The sequence below is a fragment of the Phytophthora infestans genome, genomic scaffold, assembly GCF_000142945.1.
Source record: "Phytophthora infestans T30-4 supercont1.92 genomic scaffold, whole genome shotgun sequence".
Lineage (NCBI taxonomy): Eukaryota > Oomycota > Peronosporomycetes > Peronosporales > Peronosporaceae > Phytophthora > Phytophthora infestans.
This window is the reverse complement of record NW_003303667.1, coordinates 227,162-243,377: the sequence shown is the minus strand read 5'-3', so window position 1 is coordinate 243,377 and position 16,216 is coordinate 227,162. Positions and strand designations below refer to the sequence as shown.

Here is a 16,216-nt window from a genome sequence, read left to right as displayed (position 1 = left end):
TACCACCAGTACACCACCAATGGGGAATGTAACAGAGAAGAACCCCGAGATTAGCCAGTGGGTCGAAGGGTCGGCCGTCCACTGTGCGGTCAAACTGTGTACAGGCAGGGTCGGCGACGGAGGAGTATGGTAGTCATTCGTAGCGCACAGGTCCATCAAGCTTCTCCTCGTGTGCGACGAAGTTCCTCCAGGCTGTCGTGGCCCGGAGCCCAGCTTCTTCGACGCGCAATCGATTTCATCAAGTGCCCAGTCAAAAGAGAGGAGGCAAAAATGCTTCACCGTTTGATAGAGGGAGCTTATCATTTCATGTGAAGCAAGAGCTGACTCCGGGCTTACCGTCCGTGCCAACATAAAGGTCCCAGTCTGGCACGTGGAGCTGCAGACCCGATATAGCTCAGGTAAGGCTGCCTTGCTATTGGGGGTGGTGTAAACCCTTGCTGCCCGCTGGCCCGGACACAGCACCTTGGTGAATAGAATATCCCCGACGATGTGGGTCTGGTGGGTACCGTGTAACGCCCATTTGGCCACCGTCGTTGATCCATCACCATTAGTTCCGTCCTGAGATCGGGTATCGTCAAGCCACCACTCGTCCTTGGTAGTGCTGACAGCTCTGCGCTCAGCCAGGCCCGCGAACGAGGAATGTCGAACACGAATATACCGTGCCGGACCAAACGTTTAGTTTTCTTAGAGAAGTGCGCGGTGATGCCCTACGAGAGCTACGCGTGCTGACCGATGGAGGTAAGTTTCGGGCTGATACAGCCGCGGCGATAGCCCTTGGTCGACTGTAAGGGTCTTGCACCGAGCCGATACCCTTGTCGAATGCCACTTGTCACCCGTACCCTACGTGACTGGAAACCATTGGCTAGTAAGCGGGTCGTAGTGCCGTCGTGGAGGATGCCCACCGTTCGACAAACCGGTCCGGGTAGCCATGTCGGCGTAGAGCACAAAGAAGAAGCCTACGCGATAGAGAGTCGTAGGTCTTCATGAAATCAAAAATCTGCACCTCGGTCTTCGACTGCTCCTCGTCCGAGTCAATTAGACGCTACGCAGCGTCAAAAAGATGGAAGATCTTGTGGATAGTACGCTCAGGAGAAATTCCGTTTTGACTCGGACGGACACGATCGATGAGAGTGCGGCGTACATGCTTGGTCAGGATCCTCGTAGAGATCTTGTAGTCCGTTAATAGGGCAATGAAGCAGTAGTTAAGCGCATCACGGAGATTACTACCCTTCTTGAGGCAGGACATATTGGATTTAAGAAAGCAGCGAAGAAACACTCCTGCCGAGTGCCACGTGCTGAGCATCAAGGTGAAGAGGGGAATCAATCGCACCCGGTATGCGCGGCACCAACCTTTCTCAGCTTATTGCGCGGGTTTCTCCTTTGTGCTCTACGCAGACATGGCTACCCGGAACGTATTCATCGCGTGGTGGACATACCCCACGCTGGTACGCCGGTCCGTTTTCTAGCAAATGGTTTCCAGTCACTGATCCGCTTTTGCAGTCATTCAAGGCTGCAGCAACCTCCGCCGCCGTAATATCATCCCGTGATTGCTTGCTGCTCCGGCGTTGGGTCCACCGCCTGCTGAATCCATGTTGTACATGTTGTTGCAGAATCAGGTCTATACGTCCGCGAAAGTGTCAGCTTTGGCGTGGGCATCGCGCGTGCGGCATTGTGTCGAGACGAAATACCGTGTTGTCTAAAACTTTTTCGATATCCGTCGAAGCATGGGTTTTCGGTGTTCTGCCACCCCAGTACATGGCGTCTGAGATTCGGTGTCGCTGTCGTATCGACGACCTCTTGCGTTGACAGTCGGCTTTGGCCTCCACAGGTGCAACGCCGGCGAGTGCCATAGCTTCAGGTCATTCAGCTCAACGGTAATCACGTCGAAAGTGACCGGGGCTCCATCTGCCAGGTCTTGAAGGCACACCTGTCGAGCCATTAGACGGCGGACCTTTTGGTGAGCGGTGTTGCGGAGACATTGTCACTGTCCGCGACGGGTAACACGGGCTAGCTCGAGTTTTAAGGCACCCCAGCTTGTGACCATGTCCGCTGCCAACACCCCGTTGGAGGAGATGTGGGTCCAAAACGCCTCCAGTATCGCCGTGATGGTGGTCTAAACGGCCTCTTGCGCATATGCCTGGGCCGAGTGGAGTCGTCAAAGCATCTTGAGCCGAACCGGGTCCCCAGGAGAAGAAGTACCCTGGTGATCTGCGTGAGTGCGGGGCGAAGAATATCGCACCCAGCAGCCCATACTGCCAGTGCTGGGCTCATGTGTTATCGATTTAGACGAGACGATGCGTCGCCGTGCCCCTCGACCGAGTAATGGTACATATGGGAAGCCCTGTGATAACCATGGAGAGCTCCTGCATCCCAGACGTCCAGACATGCTTCCTCCACTAGATCTACAGCACCCCAGTTCGCCAACCAGACTCGGATTTCTGAAGATTTATGGGCTCCCGGTGTATTGAGGTAGCTCCGGGCAGCTCTCTCGTCAAGAGTGCAATTGAAGTCTCCGCCGACTGCTACCAGAGCACCAAAAGAAAGCTCTTCATATACGAAGGAGCAAAAAAAGCCTTTCGTCGCGCTGCTTGGCGAGGTGCGTACGCGCTCGTGAGGTAGACGCGATGGCCGTGGATACTTCCCTGGATCGCATGAAGTGAGGCTACATTGTTGTTTGAGGGCAGGTACCGCGTCCTTGAAGGCATTGTTCGGATTGATCGGAATGTCCACTCACCTTTCGTATTCTCGACCGCGGTTCAGAACGAGTAGTCACATGTTCCGGGGCTCGTGCAAAAACAGGACCCTGCTGCGGTACATGTAGCGTACATGTAGCGGCGGACCGCAGCCGGGATCACATGTGTCTTCTGTAGGAACTGTATCTTGATGTGACCTTGGGAGGGCAACGGCCTGAACGACCGAAACCATGCTTCCCTGTCAGCCGTGCTGTGTCCGAAGCTGTTGACGCTGTGAGTCACAAAGCAGCTCGTGTCCAGGTCGCGGCGCACCGCATCAGAACCATTACAGCCTCTAGACGTCTTTCACACGCACGTTCCACCCGCCGACCTGCCCGCCCGTGCATCGGTGACCGATTTAAATTTTGACGCGTGTCGTTTGCTGCTAATGCTGGAGCCAGTGTCGAAAACAAAATCGCCCATACGAGGTTGGCCTGTTAACTAAGCGTGCGCGCGGGGGGGGGTACCCGAAACGAGCATATGTTCATTTATAAAATGGGATTTCGAATATGCACCTTTATATCGATAATAATTGTTTTTAGTTACCGATCAGCATCTTCAAAAGATGGCTTCAGCACCTTTCCTTTCTAATCGAATCATATTTTTCACAGACAAGGTTGATGAATTGCGCGCTTCTAACCGGTTAATCTAATACTTTGGCGGTTAAGTGTACAGGAAGTCGATACGTACCACAGAACTGCATCCACCACGGCGTTGTTAAGACATTTATCTCGCGCCAACTTGCCCACTATTGGGCGAAGTGTCAAGATTTCTATACGGTCAGTAGGCCCAGAGCGTGTGATAATTGATCGCGACATTGAGGACTGGCGTACAAGATGCGCAACTTCATCAGCAAAAGTAGACACATCGCTCAGCTAGACGACGACTATTCTATCGCTCGACCTGATCGACTTGCATGTCAGAAGCGCTATCAATAAGTCTCCTGCCTGAAACAATGGTCCGATATTCTAAATGACTATGTTTTGAATAAGAAGAGTGGACAAATGTCCCTATTTGCGGGGAGCCCCTGTCACTGTTCAGAATAGAAACAGCGAGTGCTGTGGAAGGTCAAAACAGTACCCTCTTACTGTCGGGTCTACGTGACAGCTTTCCTCAGGCTGCACTTGATGTGTTTTGTACATATACTATTGCCACGCTGTTCAAGAAGAAGATCAGGTTCAAGGTGGGCAGCGATCTAAGTATGACGTCACCTCTCAACGCAAAGAAACCGTTTTATTTAAAAGAAAAGCAAATCATTACACCCAGACAGGACTCGTGCGATCAAACGCAGAAATCACCATTCCAATATTATACACGCCTCCACTACGACCACGATCGGATACAGCAAAATGTCAAAAGCGAATTCGTAGCAAAGGTGTAACTCGCTGGTAAAGCGAAAGAAGTACCTCACGCAGTGAGTATCATCAACCCACAGCTAGGTAGAAGGCACATATGAGAAGATATTGCCTGGGTGATTACGTGGTACCATGTTAGGTTTAAATATTTACTGAAAGAGTAAATGATTTTAAAACATAATAATAATGTGGGGAATAAAAAACATAAATATTGTGGCAACACGACTCTTAAAACCTCTAGTAGCACGATAAAACCACGCACAGAAATATTATTTCCATTCTCCACCTGTAAGTTTTGCTTGTTTTGAGACTCGGAAAACTTGCTGAATTAGCTCATCTGGTGGTTGTAAAATGTCGCGCTCCACGACCTCGCCAAGGAAATCCAGAAAGAGCTTGAGCAGCTTCTCTAGCAAGAGGTGCTGAAAATACCGCTTCAGCGAAATAGACTCCCCTTCGACCTTGTCTTCGCGTTTGAGATACGTCAGGATCAGCATTCCCGAGCTGTCTAATTCCCTGTTGACGATCGGTATGTGTTTTATATCAAATGCCAGTCTGAGTTGCTTAAAGACTTTTTCATAGTTCTTCTTGTGGATGTTGTCAGAAATTGACTTGGTACGATATCGCCCACACAAAAAAGTGGTTTCATACCATTCTTTGGATTGTCTAAAAGACGGTAACGGTTCAAAGCTTGATATCATACCATTTTTCGATTATCAAAAAGATAGAGGCAGCTTGAGATCTAGGTGAAAGCGCTGAAATAAGTAGAAGGCAAAAAGCGCATAAGTGCACATCCTTGTTGTGCATAAACCCAACATGCAGAATATCGCCAAGCGTATTTGCTTTCCCGTGTTTTATTAAGAGAGCTAGGGCAGTGCACGGCTGAAAGTCTTCGTCAACGAGCTTCTACGAAAACATATCGGCTTGCTCCAAGTCTCGAATATTCTCTTTAATAATCCATTGTATGAAACCAAAACTGCTGCCCGCCCCATTAAATCAATAAAAATAATATAGGTATCATAAATTCAACGAAATTGGGTTTCTGCTTGATATCCGTCCAGCAATGAGCCAATTCTACGGTCTGCATTATTTCTTTATCTCGTCTTGGTAGATTCGACTAGCACACTCATAATTAGCTTTTTCACTTACATCGAACGAGGATACTTGTTTGAGTTCGTTTTCATATCAACCTGCTGACTATAAATGTCGACAATAAAGATCTTTCGCAGATAGACGTTATCCTTATCCGTATAATATAGACGCGTCATGGCAACATTGTGTGGACTAAACGCATTTTTCCTTTCGCAGCATTCCTCGCCCTCCTCGGGTTTCATCATCCTCGGAGCACAGCCAGCCAGTTCCCATTGAAATATCTCTTCTTCTACCACCAGCGCCGACGCTCTTCAGCTTATATCCTCGTTAGAGAGGTGCCACCAGAGCGGCATCTTATTCCAGCCATGTGATTCAAGCTCGATATTCAATCGGACGTCAGCTGCAAGAGCAACGTTCGGCTCGACAGAGCTACAATCTATACCCTCACACTTATGACGTGACACTGCTATGCGATCGAAGTTCGCTGGCGAATCTCTTTAAGACACATTCACACATCTTAAGAGGCTACGCGTTTTACGGTCCCAATCCTGCAGTACATCCTATCGGGTTACTAAGGTGCAAGTGTATCGGCGTGAGAAAAGGTTTTACTGGAAGAATGAACTCCGTGCGGAAATCGGTGGAATTTAAGCCCGCGCATTCGAAAGTTACTAGGCGTTTATCAATTACAATAAAGTCGCTGAAACTACTAGTGGAACCTATAGTAGTATGTATCTGTAAGTACGATGCTCATCAATTGTCTTGTTGCCATGAAGGTGAGAACCAGATCGGCAAGTATTTTGGATTGGTACCTCCTGCATTAGGGGCTATCACGGTTGGATAGTATGTTTGATCGGCCAATCAAATTAAATCTTCGCGTCCCGTTTTTTTTTCAGCTTAAACCCTCTTTGAATTAGTGGAAGGTTGCAAACCACCAGCGAAGGCTAGCTATGATTGGTGGGAAACCATAAATGTTTGATTTGTATACATGTATTAATAGCTCCAGCTTCACGTTCTTGCATGTTTTGGCCCTCACAGCTGACAGATGAAGGATCGACTTAATTGGCTGACCAAACATACTTACTTTCCAACCGTATTAACCCCTATTGACAGAGTACATTGGCAGAGTACTTAAAAGTACAAAGATATCATCACCCTTCCGTATTATTTGCGTGTTCTAGCTACGATTAGCGTTACCAATGCCTGCGAGCTGCTGCCCAATCATCTATGCCAATGTAAACATAAACGTGCGGTCTGTTTGGCGTTCTTCAGCGCGCTGAGCAGCTTTTGCTTCGTGCTCATCATTTCTTGCTTCAATCTACTGCTTCTTTATATGACGTACAAAATCTCTCATTTCTCCTCCTTGCGCTTTCGTGGCGGAGTACGCTCTTCACAAATACGCTTCATGGCGAGGCAACAGACGTTTCGAGAGGCTTCCTCATCGTCGTCTCGCTTTCGCTTGGCTGTGTCTATACGAGATTTATGCACTGCTGCACTATCATCGATAAGCTCGATGAGCTCACCGATGATCGTATCAACTTCAGTTGTTTCCTCCGCGACCCTCGATGCAACCATCACCATCGTGTTCGCATCTCTCTTGCGCTGAGCGAGCTTGTTGAAACGTGCCTGCGCATACTTGCCTGAGCGCTTGTGTCTTGGAAAGCCTGAGTCGTCGACATGTGTAGCAGCTACGGGATTCCAAGCAGCAATGACCCTTCCACGCTCACTTAAAAGGGCCGATCTAATGCTACTTTGCGCAGTAGCGCAAGGTCATCTTCGTCCGTGAAGTTTGGACGCTTCTCGCTGGGTGGTATAGCTTTACAGGAAAAGTGAGCGATATAGATGCGAGAAACACGCTCTGCAGGCTGGCATTTTTTGCAGAACGCTATCCTCAGATGGGCTAAGCGTCCAGATTTTTTGTTCAAGACCGTGGGTACGGGTGTTGCAAAAGCTCAAATGGCTTTAACGTTGCCACACTCCGTAGCCCCCCCCCCCATAATCTTGCCTTGCGACTTCTTCGACGCTCTTCCTACAACTCGCTTTGTCAGAAAAAAATCACTTTACTTTTCGTGACAACAGCTCCATCGAGAGAAAAAAAATTCTTTGCTCCATTCAACAAACTCTTCTGATAACACTTATACTTTCTCTTTGTGTTAACTGGACGATCTTTTAGCGTAGCCTGAAGCGTAGATGGCTCTATCTGTACTGGGTAATATTGCCACCGTAACGCGGACAAGGCGCCGGAGATACTGACACATAAGCAGCAAGCGAACGAATCGAGATGCCCGACGCTTTGGCATCTTGCCACCGCCGGGTGACTTTTCAAATTCTCTGCTATAAATATATATATATATATTGATTAGGTCACAAACCTAATCATGACTTGGGCCGGGACCCAGAGAACAGACGGCGTGATACTCATTAGATATCACTGCGTAATCCGAGCCCTTAAGTAGGAGACGAGTCTCCTTTCTATAAGTGGCTAGTTTAAAATCTTGTTGCCGCTGAAGTAGCTCAGAGCTATACCTCTGAAAACTAATACGGCCCCCTCCAATTATATCTTATAAACCAGAACATTCGTCGCATTATTCACGATTAAAAGATCCTAGATTATCCGAGGGTGCAAAATGGTAGAAAAGAGAGGGAGGGGGAAATGCTGTAAGATGATGCGCATGCGCGGGATCACTCTGAACGAGAGAGCGACGAGCAGCTGCCACTGACTGCCGGATGTTTGTATCTGGAGCGTGGTACATATGAAGTGGAAAACGTGAGGCTGTGAGAGCTCCACCCGGAATACAGTAAGGATAGGAAGGATAGAAAGAGTAAGGCCGAATCTCACATTCCCTTTTGCGTTGGAATCCACGACTGCGTTGCATACAACGACGCTGACGCGAGGGTCAAGCACTTTGTACAGGTTTTGAGCCCGATGAACGATGCCATTGAGGAGGTCGCCCGCGACGACGCACCAGCGTCAACGCCAGCACCCGCTACCGGTCGCGAAAGGATCGGTATGGCCGATGACACGTAAGAGAAGAGCACCAGCGTCACTCACGAAAGGGGTGACGGTACTAACACCAACGGCCAAGGCTAAGCCGTCGGTAATGACCAAGTATCAGAGATGTTGGAGGTCATGTGTGGCGTCACTGGGAGACTCAAGAAGCTCAAGGAGTCGCAGACGAATATCGAAAGGAAGCTGGGTCACGGAGAGAAGCGTGCGCACCGCCGCTCATGACGCCGCCGATGAATTCGAGTTTGTTCGCACCGGGGCTAGGTCGTGGGACACGTATGCACACCGACGCGCTGGTGGGATCTTCAGAGATCCCGCTCACGACAGCACCACGCCGACCGGCGCCACCATCGCAGTATTTCGGATAGCGCCAGGCGGGTTATGGTGTGCCACTCTCACCTCTACAGAGGCTATTTGCCGCAGCGCAAGGCGGTCAAGGTGCTCGACCTGGACCAGGGCCTCGGTAGCCACAAGACGCACGAGGGCAAGGTGGTGCTGGCGGCTATTCAATGCCAATAAGGAACGCCTGTACGCTATACAGATGCTCGCCAGGAGGAACCTGTCGATACGGCCATTTAACGGCGAAGAATAGTACCTTGGACTGGGCTCCGGGCGCCTGGAGTGGGACGCATTTTTAGAGCGCCAAGTACAGCTTGCGCAGTCCAGTTCCGCGGGCTCTTGGTCGTCTGAGGACGTCAAGGTGGACCTGTTGAAGCTCTACTTGTCCGAACTGTGGAGCGGTACAGTACTACAATAAGCAAGTGGACATGTGATGCAATATGATATGGAACGTTGGCTGGAAGCATTTAAGACGAATTTCACGCCTGCGCAGGCGATGAAACATTTCACTGCACCAAAGGACGCTAAATGAAGCTGGTCGGAACACTTCATGCATCTGGTCGCTATCTCCGAAGCATGCGGCGGCGAAGCCGACTATCTTGCACTTAACAATATAGTGCAGTACGCGTCCGCTGATCTACGCATCGTACTGATGGCCAAGGTTGACGCGACCAAGACGGACTACCTGCAGCAGACCGAAGAACTGGCGCACGTTGCGCAGGCCTAGGAGCTAGATCCAGTGAGGCATAGGATCCTTGGAAAAGAGCTGTTGGGGCAGTTGGCGAGGCGCGTGCTAGAGAGACGCATAAATTCCACGAGTGTATCCGAGTTGGACATCTGTGCGCAGCGTTTCCGGACCGTGGGCGAGGACGCGACGGGAACTGGACATGACACTTGCTGTAAACGAAGACACGGTTGCGATCAAAGAAATATGGATCCTGGACGGTGGATCTAGTAGACATCGGGTCAGTGACGAGTTCTGGCTGGACGAAGCGGAGAAGTACGAGGACGTTTGTGTGCAGACCGACGGTGAGCCGTTGCACATCAGAAAGAAGGACACAACGACACTCAGCGTCTCGGCATGCGGTGCCGAGCAGACACTTAAGTTTACGGCCATGCACCACGCTAAGAGCGTCGTACATAACTTTATATCATACGGAAAATTGGACGAAAAAGGTTTCACACTGACCTATAAGAGCGGGCGACGCATCATGGCCGCTAAGAATGGACAGCGTGTGGCTTTTGACGCTGGACTACGACGGAACATGCTGATTGTAAGTGGAACGGTCAAGAAGAAGTGTGAGCTCACGTCGGACGTGATCATGGCATGTTTTCTGGTATCTCGGGTATCTGAACTATGATGTAGTGGAGCGGTTGGCACGCGATCCAACCTCCGGCATCGAGCTGACCGATTGATGAAAAGTGAGCTGCTTGACTTGCGCCGAGGGCAAGCAGATGAAGAACAGACAATCGATCAAGGACGCTAGTGAGCATGCTCCAACAGATCGTGTGGGAGGCGTGATCTGCTCCGATCTTAAAAGACCCATGCCCCAAAAGACCGGCTGGGTAACATATATATGATAAACTTTGTCGACCACAAGTCGAACTATTGTGGCGTGTTTCTCACCAAGACAAAAGATGGAGCGGCAAGAAAGCTCGAAGAGTCCCTCGTTTACTTCGAGAAATGGTTCGATTGCCGAATTTACGTCTTACGCACGGATTCCGGAGGTGAGTACAAACATCTAGAATTGTTTTGCAAGAAAACTGGGGTCGCACGACAGCGCAGCGAGGCGCACAATCCAGCGAGCAACGAGAAGGCTGAGAGGATGCACCGGACCATTATAAATATGTCCAGGTGCATGGTGTTTGCCTGCGGGTTTTCTCTCAGTTTGCCTTCCAACGACTGAAACTGTTTCACGTCACAACCGCGGTTTCATCGGAGACTGGCAGCTTTTCAAGTTTGGAGTCGCATTCATCACTCCACTTCTGCCCAATCGGCATGCGCGCTCCGCGCACCATATCCATACCGAAATCATGCAACATCTCTGTGATTGTGACTTCTTGATAGATGTCGTACCCATGCGACTCATTATACACGACTCTCATCCCGAGAACCTTCCTGGTCTCTCCAAGGTTCTTGACAGACAAGTCAGCAAGTTCCGCAAAGAATGCGTTCACGGCCTCCTATGCCGTTTAGATCAAAGGTATATCATCAACATATACACCGACTACCCACACCTCGGGGCTGTGTCGTCTGTAGTAGTAGACACACATGTCGGCCAGGCTTTGTGTGAACCCGATTCCTTTTGGATTGCACTGAAGATGATATACTGAGAATCAATAGCACACCGGCATAATGCAGTGCTTACGAGGAGGAGTGTTGCAAGATGATGCGCATGCGCGGGATCACTCTGAACGAGAGAGCGACGAGCAGCTGCCACTGCCGGATGTTTGTATCTGGAGCGTGGTACATATGAAGTGGAAAACGTGAGGCTGTGAGAGCTCCAAGCGGAAGACAGTAAAGATAGGAAGGATAGAAAGAGTAAGACCGAATCTCACTTCCCCTTTTGCGTTGGAATCCGCGACTGCGTTGCATACAAATACGCTGACCCGAGGGTCGAGCACTTTGAACAGGAAAGGCTGGTAAAGCTGGCGCCGACAGCAGGGCCTCCCTCGTAGAAAGGCAAGGTATCGACTTCCTGCTGCTGATCCTTCCCTGGCCATTCGTCTCGATGGCATCGAGTCGATACCAAAATACCTAGGACATTTTGATGTCCATCACCTCTAGAGGTGATGGATTTTGGATTGGCAAAGTACAGTGGTACCCGGTAAAATGGCTCGGATTTTTTTACCGTATGGAGCTAAAATTAATATTAAAAGCGTTAATTTTGAAACCCCCTATTAGTCTGGAATAGTGTTGTGCGCATAGCTGACCTGTGGTAGATTAGCCGAGTAAAATAAGTACATTTTTACCCTGGCCCACATTAGCATATTCATTTGCTTCACTCTTTAGGTCCCACAGGTGTCCTGGCTGGATAGTATCCAGTATTTTTTGATAAGTATTAATATCTTGAAATTTCCATCTCGGGGCCTAAGAGGCTCTTAAATTTTTGTTTGCTCTTAGTAAGAGCAAACAAACATTTATTAGGGCTAGAAATTATAATTACACTAATAATATCCATGAATGATCGATGGCCTCAATTTTTTGCTCTCGTTGTGAGAGGTACACTGTACCACACCGATACTCGTGCATCCAATCACATTCGACGCATCAACTCGTTTAAGTTTTATCCAATCACATCCTATTTCTGTGCTAAGTACGGCAACGTTCTACCATCCAAGCAACAAAAACACTTCTGATCTCGCTCCCCCCGACACCAGATCACCGTTTTAATGTTGCGCAACGTAGCTTCGCTTTCGCGCCGCTCCGTGGCGCTGCGCTCGTCTGTGACTGCGCGCGCCTTATCCTCCTCTTCCGACTACGATGTCGTGGTGATCGGTGGCGGTCCGGGTGGCTACGTGGCCGCTATTAAGGCCGCACAGTTGGGCATGAAGACTGCGTGTATCGAATCCCGCGGCAAACTGGGCGGCACGTGCCTCAACGTGGGCTGCATCCCGTCCAAGGCGCTTCTGCACTCGACGCACCTGCTGCACACGGCTCAGCACGACTTCAAGAGCTACGGCATTGACGCTCCCGAAGTTAAGGCCAATTTCCCGCAAATGATGAAGTCGAAGGAAAAAGCCGTTAAGACTCTGACTGGCGGCATTGAGTTGCTGTTCAAGAAGAACAAGGTGACATACATTAAGGGACACGGTAAGATTTCGGCTCAGGGCGAGATCTCGGTCGCTCTGAACGACAACAAGGGCAACGAGACGGTGAAGGCCAAGAACATCATCATTGCCACGGGCTCCGAGGTGACGCCGCTCCCCCCCGTGCCTGTGGACAACGCCGCCGGTAAGATCATCGACTCTACGGGTGCGCTGGAGCTTAAGCGCGTCCCGGAGCACCTTGTGGTGGTCGGTGCCGGTGTCATCGGCCTGGAACTCGGCTCTGTGTACAAGCGTCTTGGCGCGAAAGGTGACGGTCGTGGAGTTCCTGGACGCTGCTTGCCCCGGTTCGGACAAGGAGGCTGTCAAGGAGTTCACCAAGCTGCTGAAGAAGCAGGGACTGGATTTCCAGTTCAACACCAAGGTGACGGCGTCTGAAGTGAACGGAGACGTGGTGAAGCTCACGACGGAGCCCTCGAAGGGCGGCGACGCGTCTTCTATTGAGTGCGACACTGTTCTGGTGGCCACTGGCCGTCGCGCGTTCACGTCGGGTCTCGGATTGGAGCAAATGGGCATCCAGACGGACAAACTCGGCCGCATTGAGGTGGACGACGCCTTCCGTACGCAGGTGCCCGGTATCTTCGCTATCGGCGATGTGATCAAGGGCGCCATGCTGGCTCACAAGGCCGAGGAGGAAGGCATCGCCTGTGTGGAGAACATTGCCGGCAAGCACGGCCACGTCAACTATGGCGCCATCCCTGGTGTCATCTACACGTTCCCCGAGTTCGCATCGGTGGGCAAGACGGAGGAGGAGCTCAAGGCCGAGGGAATCGAGTACAATGTGGGAAAGTTTCCTATGATGGCCAACTCGCGTGCTCGTACTATCGCTGAGGCGGACGGCTTGGTGAAGGTGCTGGCCGACAAGAAGACGGACAAGCTGCTGGGAGTGCACATCATTGCTGGCAACGCTGGCGAGATGATCGCGGAGGGAGTGATCGGCATTGAGTACGGCGCTGCTAGTGAAGACCTGGCGCGCACGTGCCACGCCCACCCGACGCTGAGCGAGGCCTTCAAGGAGGCGTGTCTGGCGGCGTTCGACAAGCCTATCAACTTCTAAGACGAGCGAGAACTGCTCGTAGTAGACTTGGGGTGACGGAGAATTGATAAACCTAACGTGTATTGCGGCAGAGTGCTTAGCGTATGCACAGGTTATATATGTGGCTCTCGTGCATCTTGTTCAAAAAGAAATCCTCCTTTTTCTCCTTCTACTACTACATTCCAGTAACTGCTACTATTAGTAGTACTACTGCTTCTTAGACTTCATGTACCTATGTATCAAAATTACTAAAGTATAGTATAGCGCATCGAGCACAGGACAACACATCTCGTAGTATTTTGCATAATAGTAGTATGCTTCTCTTAGAGCTACATGTATTAGTTTTTTATTTTTAATTTTACAGTAAAGTGCATACTGCTGCATCATGCAGTCGACATACAACAAAGTTTGCACTTTCTCCAAAGCAAGTTCTGGTACTGTATGCAAAAATCTCGACAATTAAAGCTTAGACTAAGTAAGAACTTAGTACTATGAAAAGATGTCATTTCTTAAAAAGCAAAGAAAAAGACACCTTACAGTCTTCAAAAGGCTCCTTACATAGTTGCAGCACCATGCAAAATAAGATCCTGTTTCGTGCGCTAAAGTGCGCGGAAGAAAGCACTAAATGCAGATTGGGTAGGATGCAAGCGTTTAATTTGAACGCAAGATACCAACAAAAACAAAAGCGAATTAGCCATGACCACACTCGAGGTGAATGATACCTGTTTTGAGCTCCACCTCCAAACCCGAAATTGACAGTGAGCTTACTGTTAATTAAAGTAGCACACGCCAAAGCAGAGTTCAATGTCGTGAGTAAAGGTCGACGAGGATTTGACAGACTTTTCGGCATGTCCATACAGCTCTTCAAGCTGTCCTCCCATGATAACGGTACCTCTCCTCTACGCGAATGACGTAGCTCAATCTTTCATCCAATACTAATAATAATGGAGTTTGCAAAGATATATACAGCCAATGTCGCTACGTTGACTCCCCTCAACGAAAACCGTTAAAAATGACGACTGGAGAATCGATAAGTGTGAAATGAACGGCGGCCGTGTCAAATGATGAAGAGTGTTGGTCAAGTGGTTGAAGTTGTGTAAAAGTTGTGTACAACAGCCACGTGGCCCCTTTGATAGCCAAGTACAGTGCCCGTCGTTAAATCGCAGCTTGTAGGATATAGTTGCTTTTGATATCTAATAATTTGCAGCGATCAAACCCCTATCTTTAGCTAAGTACCATGCTATAACCTGCTCTACCCTATTCAAACCACGTGTTGCTTATTCCAATCTAGAACAGTCCAAAGTCCACGTGTCTTTCGAACTTAGTGCGCTTCGATGTACACGTGGCGATCCGACCCCGCCGACTTGAAGGCCTTCATTCAGGCATTCGAGAATTTGCGCTATCTAGCACGACCCGACCAACACTCTTCATACATTTACGATGCTGACCAAGCTGGTGGTGGCTCTGGCCGCTGTGGCTGCGACTGTGGCCCAGGCCGAGACAATCTTTCGCGAGACGTTCGACGACGCCGACTGGGAGAGTCGCTGGGTGGCGTCGACGTGGAAGCCCGCGGCCGAGGTCGGCAAGTTCGAGCAGGTGGTGGGTAAGCACTACGTGGCAGAGGACGACAAGGCCATCAAGACGAGCGAGGACGCTCGTTTCTACGCGCTGACGGCCAAGTTCGACAAGCCTCTGGACAACAAGGGCAAGGACCTGTACCTCTCGTACCTGGTGCAGCACGAGCAGAAGCTGGACTGCGGCGGTGCCTACATTAAGCTGCTCCCTGCCGACGTGGACCAGGCGAATTTCGGCGGCGACTCGCCCTACGCCGTCATGTTCGGCCCCGATATCTGCGGAAGCACCAAGAAGACGCACGCGATCCTCAACTACGCGCGTCCGGGCGAGGAGGCCGTCAACATGGACCACAAGGACACGATCCGCGCGGAATCAGACACGGACGCGCACTTGTACTCGTTTGTCCTGAAGCCGGACGACACATACGAAGTCAAGATTGACGGTAAGAGCATCAAGAAAGGCTCGTTGGCCAAGAGCTGGCCGTTCCAGCCCGAGAAGCAGATTAAGGACCCCAAGCAGTCCAAGCCCAAGGACTGGGTGGACGAGAAGCAGATCGCGGACCCGGCAGACAAGAAACCCGAGGGTTGGGACGATATCCCCAAGACCATCCCCGACCCGGACGCTGAGAAGCCCGAGGACTGGGACGACGAGGACGACGGAGAGTGGGAGCCGGCCATGATCGAGAACCCGGAGTACAAGGGCGAGTGGAAGCCCAAGATGATCGACAACCCAGACTACAAGGGCGAGTGGGAGCACCCGCTGATCGACAACCCGGACTACTTTGAGGACGAGGCTATGCACAACGTCGCTAAGAATGTTGGTGCGATTGGGTTCGAGCTGTGGCAGGTCAAGAGCGGCACTCTGTTCGACGATATCTTGGTCACGGACAGCGAAGACGACTTCAACGCCCACGAGGAGGCTGTTCTGGCCAAGACGGAGGCGATGGCTGCTAAGAAGAAGCAGATCCAGGACGAGGAGAAGGCCAAGAAGGAGGCTGAAGCCAAGGCCAAGGAGGCCGAGAAGGAAGACGCCGACGAGGCTGACGAGGATGAGGCTGAGGACGAGACCGCTCAAGAGGCGGAGGAGACGAAGGAGGAGGAGAAGACGGAGAAGGACGAGCTGTAGACGTCGAAACAAAAAATAGTCCTTCCTCTTCCTTTTTTTTAAAGAACTTTTTGTTTCGCCAGTGCGCAGCCACAAATACACGTAAAGTTTGTCAAAAGAGAAAGAAAAAAACAATGACGCGGCGGATGTTCAA

General features: G+C 50.4%; 2 protein-coding genes across 2 annotated transcripts; both read left to right on the top strand.

Moving 5' to 3' along the window:
- Positions 1–11,912: 11,912 nt before the first annotated feature.
- On the top strand, positions 11,913–13,404 carry PITG_18935 (dihydrolipoyl dehydrogenase 1, mitochondrial precursor; the record flags this gene model as incomplete). The annotated part of the gene is made up of 2 exons (XM_002996995.1): positions 11,913–12,548; positions 12,598–13,404. 2 exons carry the CDS (start codon positions 11,913–11,915, stop codon positions 13,402–13,404), a joined length of 1,443 nt encoding a protein of 480 aa, XP_002997041.1.
- A 1,375-nt stretch (positions 13,405–14,779) lies between these two features.
- PITG_18934 (calreticulin precursor) lies at positions 14,780–16,194 on the top strand (the record flags this gene model as incomplete). Its single annotated transcript, XM_002996994.1, has 1 exon — positions 14,780–16,194. One exon carries the CDS (start codon positions 14,824–14,826, stop codon positions 16,081–16,083), a length of 1,260 nt encoding a protein of 419 aa, XP_002997040.1.
- Between the last annotated feature and the right edge of the window lie 22 nt (positions 16,195–16,216).